At 53.8% G+C, this 12,199-nt stretch overlaps 1 protein-coding gene across 1 annotated transcript in view; it reads right to left on the bottom strand.

Annotated features, from left to right (window-relative positions):
* ATP2B2 (ATPase plasma membrane Ca2+ transporting 2) overlaps window positions 1-12,199 on the bottom strand; it is a 110,692-nt gene that overhangs the window by 50,825 nt on the left and 47,668 nt on the right. Inside the window, exons 7-14 of the mRNA XM_072131569.1 lie at window positions 7,763-7,804; window positions 7,107-7,271; window positions 6,631-6,845; window positions 6,289-6,531; window positions 5,821-6,062; window positions 5,460-5,694; window positions 4,996-5,175; window positions 1,467-1,554 (exon numbers count right to left, since the gene is read on the bottom strand). Of these exons, the coding sequence (XP_071987670.1) occupies window positions 1,467-1,554; window positions 4,996-5,175; window positions 5,460-5,694; window positions 5,821-6,062; window positions 6,289-6,531; window positions 6,631-6,845; window positions 7,107-7,271; window positions 7,763-7,804 (1,410 nt within the window). The remainder of the gene's footprint in view (window positions 1-1,466; window positions 1,555-4,995; window positions 5,176-5,459; window positions 5,695-5,820; window positions 6,063-6,288; window positions 6,532-6,630; window positions 6,846-7,106; window positions 7,272-7,762; window positions 7,805-12,199) is intronic.

Here is a 12,199-nt window from a genome sequence, read left to right as displayed (position 1 = left end):
CGGTGCTTACTACCAGCATCAGGGCACGGAGCAGCAGGAGACGACCGGTGTGGTGAGTACTTGTCATCTATTCTCTACCATAAGTGATCAGTGCAGGCCACGTGTTGTGTACCACAGATGTTGGGTCATAAGTATTTAAGCTGTGCATGCGCAGAAAGCAGAATATAGACGCCGCCTCTCGTGCAGTCAGTATAACTGGTAACAATATATAAAGGGGAACGCGCGCTGAGCATGGGGGGGGGAGGGGGGATGGGCACCATCTTTCATCTGGATAGAGGAACTCGAGCTGCCAAAAATCCTGAATAATGAAACGAGTCAAGTGAATGTCTGTGTTATCGCGAGGAGCGAGCAGTATCCGCTGTATCTCCTTGTATTACAGACCCAGGGCTTGTAGTAATTGTACCTTCCCCCTATCTCTGTGCTACAGCCGCCGGATCTACTACTGCGCCAGGTTTATGGTGACGTCTTTGGATCCTGTACATGAATAACGTGTGTGACCCTGTTCTGTGTCACGGCTGCTCTGTATCTGCATTTATTACATTAAAAATGTGGCGTGCTCATTAACCTGAGTGCGCCAGAAACAAACTGCAGCTCTCTGTTTAAGCACAATTGGCGCATGCCGGGTGCGCCGCATTATTAAGGTCTGTGCGGCTGCATCCAGCAATCTGCCGCACATTAGTATCTGCTCATAATGGCAACATAAACACACGTGGAAACTGGTTACACATGTATGAAGTGTTTGCGCCAGTATTGTGGCTGCACTGTACACGTGCGACACAATCCGCTGCACATGAAGGGGACCAGAGGGCGTCAGGTTAATGGGTAGACCGTGCACGGCATCCAATAATCCATTTAGCATATTGATAAATGTGGGCCAGTACACCGCCAATAATCCGGGCCAGGCAGCATATAGATGAGTGTCCTGTGTATCCAGGAAAGGGCCTAACCTGCTGATCGGGGGGGGGGGGGGGGAGCGAGGTACCAAGGCCTGAGCAGTACGGACGCGCATGTCCGTGCTGCCCCATTGGTATATTCGTCCTAACGGTCGTGTATTCTGGTATCCTACGTGGGCGTTATGACCGCATTTGTGCACGTTTTTGAGCCTATGTCCAATTTTTCATGTATTTGTGTCCGTGTGCCACATAGAAGGCATCGTATGAAATACCTGCTGCATATGGCTGTGGACTGTACGCTGCCGTATATATGTGCTAGCCAGCCAATAGTCAGCCATCGTTTGCTTACCCACCGTATTTTATACGGATAAGGTGCCAAACGTTCACATACGGTTAAAAACGTATATAGGGATTCATACAGGACTGGAGAAACGTTCATGTGAATGAGGCCTTGAAGAGAGGAGGCCACTGGGTGCTGCACCCTGAGGTGTTGGGGATCACCTTCTAATCCTTGCATGCCATAGGTGCTGATCTAAATGGATATTCAAATGAAGAGACTTGGCGCAGACTTACCCTTCACCAGCGTGTGCTTGTCTGTAGGGGAGGAACGTGCTAGAACCCGCAGTTTAGGCCAAATTTTATCAATCCTTTCTTGCTCAATCTATAAAAAAAATGTGATTATAATTAATACAACAATGTGGTGGATAGAAGGGCCCCTAGGGCCTGCACCCCAGGGCCCCCACCATATGGGACCTCTGATGCAGTTACAGGTCTGTGACAGAGGCTACACTCATCTGCCTTAATCGCTGGTGGAAAGTGCAATAGATATGAATAGAGGGAGCCACGGGATGTGGCCACACTCTGCTCCACTCCACTCTGGGATGTGGCCACACACTCCGCTCCACTCTGGGATGTGGCCACACTCTGCTCCACTCCACTCTGGGATGTGGCCACACACTCTGCTCCACTCCACACTGGGATGTGGCCACACACTCTGCTCCACTCCACTCTGGGATGTGGCCACACACTCTGCTCCACTCCACTCTGGGATGTGGCCACACACTCTGCTCCACTCCACTCTGGGATGTGGCCACACACTCTGCTCCACTCCACTCTGGGATGTGGCCACACACTCTGCTCCACTCCACTCCTCTGGGATGTGGCCACACACTCTGCTCCACTCCACTCTGGGATGTGGCCACACACTCTGCTCCACTCCACTCTGGGATGTGGCCACACACTCTGCTCCACTCCACTCTGGGATGTGGCCACACACTCTGCTCCACTCCACTCTGGGATGTGGCCACACACTCTGCTCCACTCCACTCTGGGATGTGGCCACACACTCTGCTCCACTGCACTCTGGGATGTGGCCACACACTCTGCTCCACTCCACTCTGGGATGTGGCCACACACTCTGCTCCACTCCACTCTGGGATGTGGCCACACACTCTGCTCCACTCCACTCTGGGATGTGGCCACACACTCTGCTCCACTGCACTCTGGGATGTGGCCACACACTCTGCTCCACTGCACTCTGGGATGTGGCCACACACTCTGCTCCACTGCACTCTGGGATGTGGCCACACACTCTGCTCCACTCCACTCTGGGATGTGGCCACACGCTCTGCTCCACTCCACTCTGGGATGTGGCCACACGCTCTGCTCCACTCCACTCTGGGATGTGGCCACACGCTCTGCTCCACTCCACTCTGGGATGTGGCCACACGCTCTGCTCCACTCCACTCTGGGATGTGGCCACACGCTCTGCTCCACTCCACTCTGGGATGTGGCCACACGCTCTGCTCCACTCCACTCTGGGATGTGGCCACACGCTCTGCTCCACTCCACTCTGGGATGTGGCCACACGCTCTGCTCCACTCCACTCTGGGATGTGGCCACACGCTCTGCTCCACTCCACTCTGGGATGTGGCCACACGCTCTGCTCCACTCCACTCTGGGATGTGGCCACACGCTCTGCTCCACTCCACTCTGGGATGTGGCCACACGCTCTGCTCCACTCCACTCTGGGATGTGGCCACACGCTCTGCTCCACTCCACTCTGGGATGTGGCCACACGCTCTGCTCCACTCCACTCTGGGATGTGGCCACACGCTCTGCTCCACTCCACTCTGGGATGTGGCCACACGCTCTGCTCCACTCCACTCTGGGATGTGGCCACACGCTCTGCTCCACTCCACTCTGGGATGTGGCCACACGCTCTTCTCCACTCCGGGATATGGCCACACGCTCTGCTCCACTCTACTCTGGGATGTGGCCACTCCTCCTCCTCCATCTGACACCCGGCATTGTACATTACACTCCTCCTCCTCCTCCATCTGACACCCGGCATTGTACATTACACTCCTCCTCCTCCTCCATCTGACACCCGGCATTGTACATTACACTCCTCCTCCTCCTCCTCCATCTGACACCCGGCATTGTACATTACACTCCTCCTCCTCCTCCTCCTCCATCTGACACCCGGCATTGTACATTACACTCCTCCTCCTCCTCCTCCTCCATCTGACACCCGGCATTGTACATTACACTCCTCCTCCTCCTCCTCCATCTGACACCCGGCATTGTACATTACACTCCTCCTCCTCCTCCTCCATCTGACACCCGGCATTGTACATTACACTCCTCCTCCTCCTCCTCCATCTGACACCCGGCATTGTACATTACACTCCTCCTCCTCCTCCTCCATCTGACACCCGGCATTGTACATTACACTCCTCCTCCTCCTCCTCCTCCATCTGACACCCGGCATTGTACATTACACTCCTCCTCCTCCTCCTCCTCCATCTGACACCCGGCATTGTACATTACACTCCTCCTCCTCCTCCTCCTCCATCTGACACCCGGCATTGTACATTACACTCCTCCTCCTCCTCCTCCTCCATCTGACACCCGGCATTGTACATTACACTCCTCCTCCTCCTCCTCCTCCATCTGACACCCGGCATTGTACATTACACTCCTCCTCCTCCTCCTCCATCTGACACCCGGCATTGTACATTACACTCCTCCTCCTCCTCCTCCTCCTCCATCTGACACCCCGCATTGTACATTACACTCCTCCTCCTCCTCCTCCTCCTCCATCTGACACCCCGCATTGTACATTACACTCCTCCTCCTCCTCCTCCATCTGACACCCCGCATTGTACATTACACTCCTCCTCCTCCATCTGACACCCCGCATTGTACATTACACTCCTCCTCCTCCTCCTCCTCCATCTGACACCCCGCATTGTACATTACACTCCTCCTCCTCCTCCTCCATCTGACACCCGGCATTGTACATTACACTCCTCCTCCTCCTCCATCTGACACCCGGCATTGTACATTACACTCCTCCTCCTCCTCCATCTGACACCCTGCATAGTACATTGTGAGGGTTGGAGCCCTGTGCATGAGGCCTAACACAACTGGCAGCTGATGATGGAGTTTCTAGGAGGGAAGACGTCTTATGACTTATGACACACTCTGCTCCACTCTACTCTGGGATGTGGCCACACGCTCTGCTCCACTCTGGGATGTGGCCACACGCTCTGCTCCACCCCGGGATGTGGCCACACGCTCTGCTCTGCTCCACCCCAGGATGTGGCCACACGCTCTGCTCTGCTCTACTCTGGGATGTGGCCACTCCTCCTCCTCCATCTGACACCCGGCATAGTAAATTACACTCCTCCTGCATCTGACACCCGGCATTGTACATTACACTCCTCCTCCTCCATCTGACACCCGGCATTGTACATTACACTCCTCCTCCTCCATCTGACACCCGGCGTTGTACATTACACTCCTCCTCCTCCTCCTCCATCTGACACCCGGCATTGTACATTACACTCCTCCTCCTCCTCCATCTGACACCCGGCATGGAGTTTCTAGGAGGGAAGACGTCTTATGACTTGTTGCATTGATGCCTCGTGTGGAGGTCTGTGATTTGGGCCTTTCTCCAATAGACTAGCTGCACGTTGGGGGCCTGGATTAGATACTTAGGGGAGGGGGCTGAAGGAAATGCCTAAATTCATGGATTAAAGAGGAATTTTCTTTTTCATATGTAGAATTATCCGATGGATTGTGCTCCAGGACTTACCTCGCCCTTCTCATTGCGAATCCTTCGGTTAAATTCTTTTCCTTCTATGCACAGAAAGTCTTCCCCTGGATGGATGATGCCGCATTTGATGGCAATGGCGCGGGCTGTATTTATGTTATCACCTGTTACCATACGGACCGTGATTCCAGCTCGCTGACATTTCCGGATCGCCTCTGGTACCTTCATACAAACACAGGAAAGCAAGGGACATGTCACCTGACAAACGTCTACACCTTCGCTGTTCTTGCCTCTCACCCTTTTTGTCCATATTTCATTCCACATTCTATAAGTGCTTGGCCAGTCATGTGCCCCAAGTCCTCAGCGAGGGGCAGGAAGAGCCAGGACCTCGCAATGAACCCTGCTAATACGCTGTAACACCTAGTACTAGTGGTTGTCCTCATATGGTATGGCACTCCCTGGAGAACACATAGAAAACGTTCCCTCACTGCTTTGTGAGACTTTACCTCTGGTCGGACCGGATCTTCAATGCCAACAACGGCGATGCAGGTCAGATCAGTCACAATATCGGTCTCATTGTCCCAATCTGGCTCCGGGCTCTGGCTGAAGTCTCGATAAGCAATGCAGATAGTTCTGAGGCCATCAGAAGCCATTGGCTCAATCACTTTTTTCACCATCTCATCACGATCCCGGGGCTTGAACAAACGGGGTTCTCCAGCACCATTCAAAATTTTGGAACATCTACAATAGAGAAGGTTCAGATATCTGATGGATTCAATGGGCAAAATAAGTATTAGACGACAGAGAGAAAATGTCCAGGCCCCTGCCCAGCCCTATCAGATGTAAGAAGCCGCTCCAAACACCTACTTCTTAAGGATAATCTCTGAAGCGCCTTTGCTGTACAAGCGGAAGCTGCCATCTTCCAGCTTAACCACGGTGCTCATAGACTTCCGCACTGAATTGAAGGTGTACACTTTGTAGAGTTTCTCTTCTGGGATGAGGTTTCTCACCGTCTGATAATCCCGCTTCAAATCCAGCAAAAAGCCCAGCAGACCACATTCTGTTTTGTTTCCAACTTGTCGTGGGAGGCCACCACCTTGTTCTGCTGGCTGCAGACAAACCACACAGAGTTAGATTGTGCGGCACATGATGGTGAAGACCACGAAGCCTGGAGGCCTCGAAGCGGATCTACTCAATACATTCTGAGGATTTCTGCAGACCACTGGCCACCACCCAGATCATGTTACCCACCATCGGCATGAATAGACTTGGTTTTCTGGAAGTGTCTTAATGATATATGCATAGATTTCATGCGAAGCATATAACATGACTTACCAGGACTTTGGAGGTGTATGCGCTGTTGATACTTATGGCCTTCACCAGAACATCTAATGTTTTTGCTGGAAGAGCATCGGGGTCTGGAATTTCTTTGTAATGCACATCTCCAACATATGCCTGGACCACAGTCATCCTATTAGTGGTCAATGTGCCAGTCTTGTCAGAGCAAATAGCTGTTGCGTTACCCATAGTCTCACAAGCATCTAAATGTCGTACCAAATTATTATCTTTCATCATTTTCTGGAAAGGGAAGAAATTGAGGAATTAACAGGGGAGGGTCCAGAGTCGGACGGTATCCCAGGGCTCATTATGTGGTGGAGAAATCAAGACAAGACTTACCTTAACAGAATAAGCTAGAGAAATGGTCACTGCCAGAGGAAGCCCTTCGGGCACAGCCACCACCAGCACAGTCACGCCGATGATGAAGAACTTCACAAAGTACTGAATGTATATTGGCGTGCATTCAGGCAACCACTGACGTTTTTGGACAACAAATGTATCAATGGCAAAATATAATACCAAAATAATGACAGTGATGGCGGACATGACCAGACCTGCAGGAAAGAAAAGGGTGGGAGGTAAGTGACAAGTGCCTGACACTGTATTCTATCATACGGATGGAGGGGCCGGCACATGAGGAGATATCTCTACTTCCAGGATGGGGCTGTCATTAGATAACGTCCAAGACCTTCTTGTTCAGCGGCCTAATTCCCACACCCCATACAGAAGAGGCCGACCAACAAGGATTCTCTTCCACAATCAGAGCATCTTTACTGGTGACCATTCACACAAAACACTCATGGCTTCCGGCTCACCAGCTTTTCCAATCTGCACTGCCAGCTTGGTCAGCTTCCCCTGAAGTACAGACTTCTCCTTTTTGTGTGGATTTGGTTTCTTCTTGTCCTTGTCTTCACCCTCTCCGCCCTCTGCGCTCTTTAAGGGCTGCATCTCCATGGCAGCGGCTCCATCTTGCTGTTTGGCTGTTGAGGTAGAAGCAGATGGTGAATGGAGATGTGTGGTCTACAGAACCTCACCTGATCTATATCCTCCATAAGACGAGAGTCGAGTCCACCACCACATTAAGCCAATGCTGCAGGATAATCGGATAATGGGTGGAGCACTGGACTCGGCTAGGACACGTCACCAGTGTGTGTGATGGACTCCTACCTAGAATATATCAGCAATATGATGGATCCTGAGGCCAGACCCTCTGGATCCCCCATCAGTCGCCCTTCCAGGCCTGTGACATCATGTCCAGTGGTCAACGAGCTCCAATACCAGCTGCAGCCGCTGAACACTGCTGTGCATTGATTTTTGGTGCCAATGCCCTTATATGTGGGGCATTTTGTGATGGTTTTTGGACCAGGCTTCTCACTGGACATATGGGCCTACATGGTAAAGTGTAATCCCCTGGGCTAGGGCTCATTGTGTGCATTGCTATACCTCGGCTCCAGCTGTGCAGCAGCATTACCTTTATTTTGGATGACCTCCACATTCCCATCTTGCATTTTGCCTACATGATGAAAGGTTGACAGACAACAGAGAACAAAGCATGAAACATCTGAACAAATAGGGATCACAAGAGACAGCACAGAATAAATACACATAGAGAAGACCGGGCCACAGCCTGATCCTAGAGGCCACATCTGTCCCTCTACAGTGGAGGGGATATACGCTGCTCAAATCTTCATTCAGTGCAGAAAATCTCAGTAGTGGATTTGCAGGAAAAAAGGGAGATGAATGATAGTTCTCCCAATGAAGGTGTAAGGAACCCTGGTGGTAAATGGGGCGCCCTTTATCGTAGCAGCTTTAAGCAGGGACCACTCTGGGATGTCAACCAGAACATGGACAGTTCCCTGGCAAAGGCAACAACAGTAGATGATGATTCAAATGGAGGTCGCTACTTGGATGATGTTGGACAGAGGTTTCTCTCATCTGGTACAGGAAGCGTCAGGCCGGAGGTGAGGGGTCATGCAGACTCTTGGAGCATTAGTTGTAGGCCGTGTGTCTGGGCAGTGTCAGGCTGGAGGTGAGGGGTCATGCAGACTCTTGGAGCATTAGTTGTAGGTCGTGTGTCTGGGCAGTGTCAGGCTGGAGGTGAGGGGTCATGCAGACTCTTGGAGCCTTAGTTGTAGGCCGTGTGTCTGGGCAGTGTCAGGCAGGAGGTGAGGGGTCATGCAGACTCTTGGAGCATTAGTTGTAGGTCGTGTGTCTGGGCAGCGTCAGGCCGGAGGTGAGGGGTCATGCAGACTCTTGGAGCATTAGTTGTAGGCCGTCTGTCTGGGCAGCGTCAGGCAGGAGGTGAGGGGTCATGCAGACTCTTGGAGCATTAGTTGTAGGCCGTGTGTCTGGGCAGCGTCAGGCTGGAGGTGAGGGGTCATGCAGACTCTTGGAGCATTAGTTGTAGGCCGTGTGTCTGGGCAGCGTCAGGCCGGAGGTGAGGGGTCATGCAGACTCTTGGAGCATTAGTTGTAGGCCGTGTGTCTGGGCAGCGTCAGGCAGGAGGTGAGGGGTCATGCAGACTCTTGGAGCATTAGTTGTAGGCCGTGTGTCTGGGCAGCGTCAGGCTGGGTGTGAGGGGTCATGCAGACTCTTGGAGCATTAGTTGTAGGCCGTGTGTCTGGGCAGTGTCAAGCTGGAGGTGAGGGGTCATGCAGACTCTTGGAGCATTAGTTGTAGGCCTTGTGTCTGGGCAGCGTCAGGCTGGAGGTGAGGGGGTCATGCAGACTCTTGGAGCATTAGTTGTAGGCCGTGTGTCTTGCCAGGGTCCGGCTGGAGGTGAGGGGTCATGCAGACTCTTGGAGCATTAGTTGTAGGCCGTGTGTCTGGGCAGCGTCAGGCAGGAGGTGAGGGGTCATGCAGACTCTTGGAGCATTAGTTGTAGGCCGTGTGTCTGGGCAGCGTCAGGCTGGGTGTGAGGGGTCATGCAGACTCTTGGAGCATTAGTTGTAGGCCGTGTGTCTGGGCAGTGTCAGGCTGGAGGTGAGGGGTCATGCAGACTCTTGGAGCATTAGTTGTAGGCCGTGTGTCTGGGCAGTGTCAGGCTGGAGGTGAGGGGTCATGCAGACTCTTGGAGCATTAGTTGTAGGTCGTGTGTCTGGGCAGCGTCAGGCCGGAGGTGAGGGGTCATGCAGACTCTTGGAGCATTAGTTGTAGGGCTTGTGTCTGGGCAGCGTCAGGCTAGAGGTGAGGGGTCATGCAGACTCTTGGAGCATTAGTTGTAGGCCGTGTGTCTTGCCAGTGTCAGGCTGGAGGTGAGGGGTCATGCAGACTCTTGGAGCATTAGTTGTAGGCCATGTGTCTGGGCAGCGTCAGGCTGGGTGTGAGGGGTCATGCAGACTCTTGGAGCATTAGTTGTAGGCCGTGTGTCTGGGCAGCGTCAGGCAGGAGGTGAGGGGTCATGCAGACTCTTGGAGCATTAGTTGTAGGCCGTGTGTCTGGGCAGTGTCAGGCTGGAGGTGAGGGGTCATGCAGACTCTTGGAGCATTAGTTGTAGGCCATGTGTCTGGGCAGCGTCAGGCTGGAGGTGAGGGGTCATGCAGACTCTTGGAGCATTAGTTGTAGGCCGTGTGTCTGGGCAGCGTCAGGCAGGAGGTGAGAGGTCATGCAGACTCTTGGAGCCTTAGTTGTAGGCTGTGTGTCTGGGCAGTGTCAGACTGAAGGTGATGGGTCATGCAGACCCTTGGAGCCTTAGTTGTAGGTCGTGTGTCTGGGCAGCGTCAGGCAGGAGGTGAGGGGTCATGCAGACTCTTGGAGCATTAGTTGTAGGCCGTGTGTCTGGGCAGCGTCAGGCAGGAGGTGAGGGGTCATGCAGACTCTTGGAGCATTAGTTGTAGGCCGTGTGTCTGGGCAGTGTCAGGCAGGAGGTGAGGGGTCATGCAGACTCTTGGAGCATTAGTTGTAGGCCGTGTGTCTGGGCAGCGTCAGGCAGGAGGTGAGGGGTCATGCAGACTCTTGGAGCCTTAGTTGTAGGCCGTGTGTCTGGGCAGCGTCAGGCTGGGTGTGAGGGGTCATGCACACTCTTGGAGCATTAGTTGTAGGCCATGTGTCTGGGCAGTGTCAGGCTGGAGGTGAGGGGTCATGCAGACTCGTGGAGCCTTAGTTGTAGGCCGTGTGTCTAGCAGTGTCAGGCAGGAGGTGAGGGGTCATGCAGACTCTTGGAGCCTTAGTTGTAGGCCGTGTGTCAGGCTGGGTGTGAGGGGTCATGCAGACTCTTGGAGCCTTAGTTGTAGGCCGTGTGTCTGGGCAGTGTCAGGCAGGAGGTGAGGGGTCATGCAGACTCTTGGAGCATTAGTTGTAGGCCGTGTGTCTGGGCAGTGTCAGGCTGGAGGTGAAGGGTCATGCAGACTCTTGGAGCATTAGTTGTAGGCCGTGTGTCTGGACAGTGTCAGGCAGGAGGTGAGGGGTCATGCAGACTCTTGGAGCATTAGTTGTAGGCCGTGTGTCTGGGCAGTGTCAGGCAGGAGGTGAGGGGTCATGCAATCTCTTGGAGCATTAGTTGTAGGTCGTGTGTCTGGGCAGCGTCAGGCTGGGTGTGAGGGGTCATGCAGACTCTTGGAGCATTAGTTGTAGGCCGTGTGTCTGGGCAGTGTCAGGCAGGAGGTGAGGGGTCATGCAGACTCTTGGAGCCTTAGTTGTAGGCCGTGTGTCTGGGCAGTGTCAGGCAGGAGGTGAGAGGTCATGCAGACTCTTGGAGCATTAGTTGTAGGCCGTCTGTCTGGGCAGCGTCAGGCAGGAGGTGAGGGGTCATGCACACTCTTGGAGCATTAGTTGTAGGTCGTGTGTCTGGGCAGCGTCAGGCAGGAGGTGAGGGGTCATGCAGACTCTTGGAGCATTAGTTGTAGGCCGTGTGTCTGGGCAGTGTCAGGCTGGGTGTGAGGGGTCATGCAGACTCTTGGAGCCTTAGTTGTAGGCCCGGTGTCTGGGCAGCGTCAGGCTGGGTGTGAGGGGTCATGCAGACTCTTGGAGCATTAGTTGTAGGCCATGTGTCTGGGCAGCGTCAGGCTGGAGGTGAGGGGTCATGCAGACTCTTGGAGCCTTAGTTGTAGGCCGTGTGTCTGGGCAGTGTCAGGCAGGAGGTGAGGGGTCATGCAGACTCTTGGAGCATTAGTTGTAGGCCGTGTGTCTGGGCAGCGTCAGGCTGGGTGTGAGGGGTCATGCAGACTCTTGGAGCATTAGTTGTAGGCCGTGTGTCTGGGCAGCGTCAGGCAGGAGGTGAGGGGTCATGCAGACTCTTGGAGCATTAGTTGTAGGCCGTGTGTCTGGGCAGCGTCAGGCTGGAGGTGAGGGGTCATGCAGACTCTTGGAGCATTAGTTGTAGGCCGTGTGTCTGGGCAGCGTCAGGCTGGAGGTGAGGGGTCATGCAGACTCTTGGAGCATTAGTTGTAGGCCGTGTGTCTGGGCAGTGTCAGGCTGGAGGTGAGGGGTCATGCAGACTCTTGGAGCATTAGTTGTAGGCCGTGTGTCTGGGCAGCGTCAGGCAGGAGGTGAGGGGTCATGCAGACTCTTGGAGCATTAGTTGTAGGCCGTGTGTCTGGGCAGTGTCAGGCAGGAGGTAAGGGGTCATGCAGACTCTTGGAGCCTTAGTTGTAGGCCGTGTGTCTGGGCAGTGTCAGGCAGGAGGTAAGGGGTCATGCAGACTTTTGGAGCCTTAGTTGTAGGCCGTGTGTCTGGGCAGCGTCAGGCCGGAGGTGAGGGGTCATGCAGACTCTTGGAGCATTAGTTGTAGGCCGTGTGTCTGGGCAGCGTCAGGCTGGAGGTGAGGGGTCATGCAGACTCTTGAAGCATTAGTTGTAGGCCGTGTGGCTGGGCAGCGTCAGGCAGGAGGTGAGAGGTCATGCAGACTCTTGGAGCCTTAGTTGTAGGCTGTGTGTCTGGGCAGTGTCAGACTGAAGGTGATGGGTCATGC

Source organism: Engystomops pustulosus, unplaced genomic scaffold (assembly GCF_040894005.1).
Source record: "Engystomops pustulosus unplaced genomic scaffold, aEngPut4.maternal MAT_SCAFFOLD_93, whole genome shotgun sequence".
Classification (NCBI taxonomy): Eukaryota; Metazoa; Chordata; class Amphibia; order Anura; family Leptodactylidae; genus Engystomops; species Engystomops pustulosus.
This window is presented reverse-complemented; position numbering and strand designations above follow the sequence as displayed.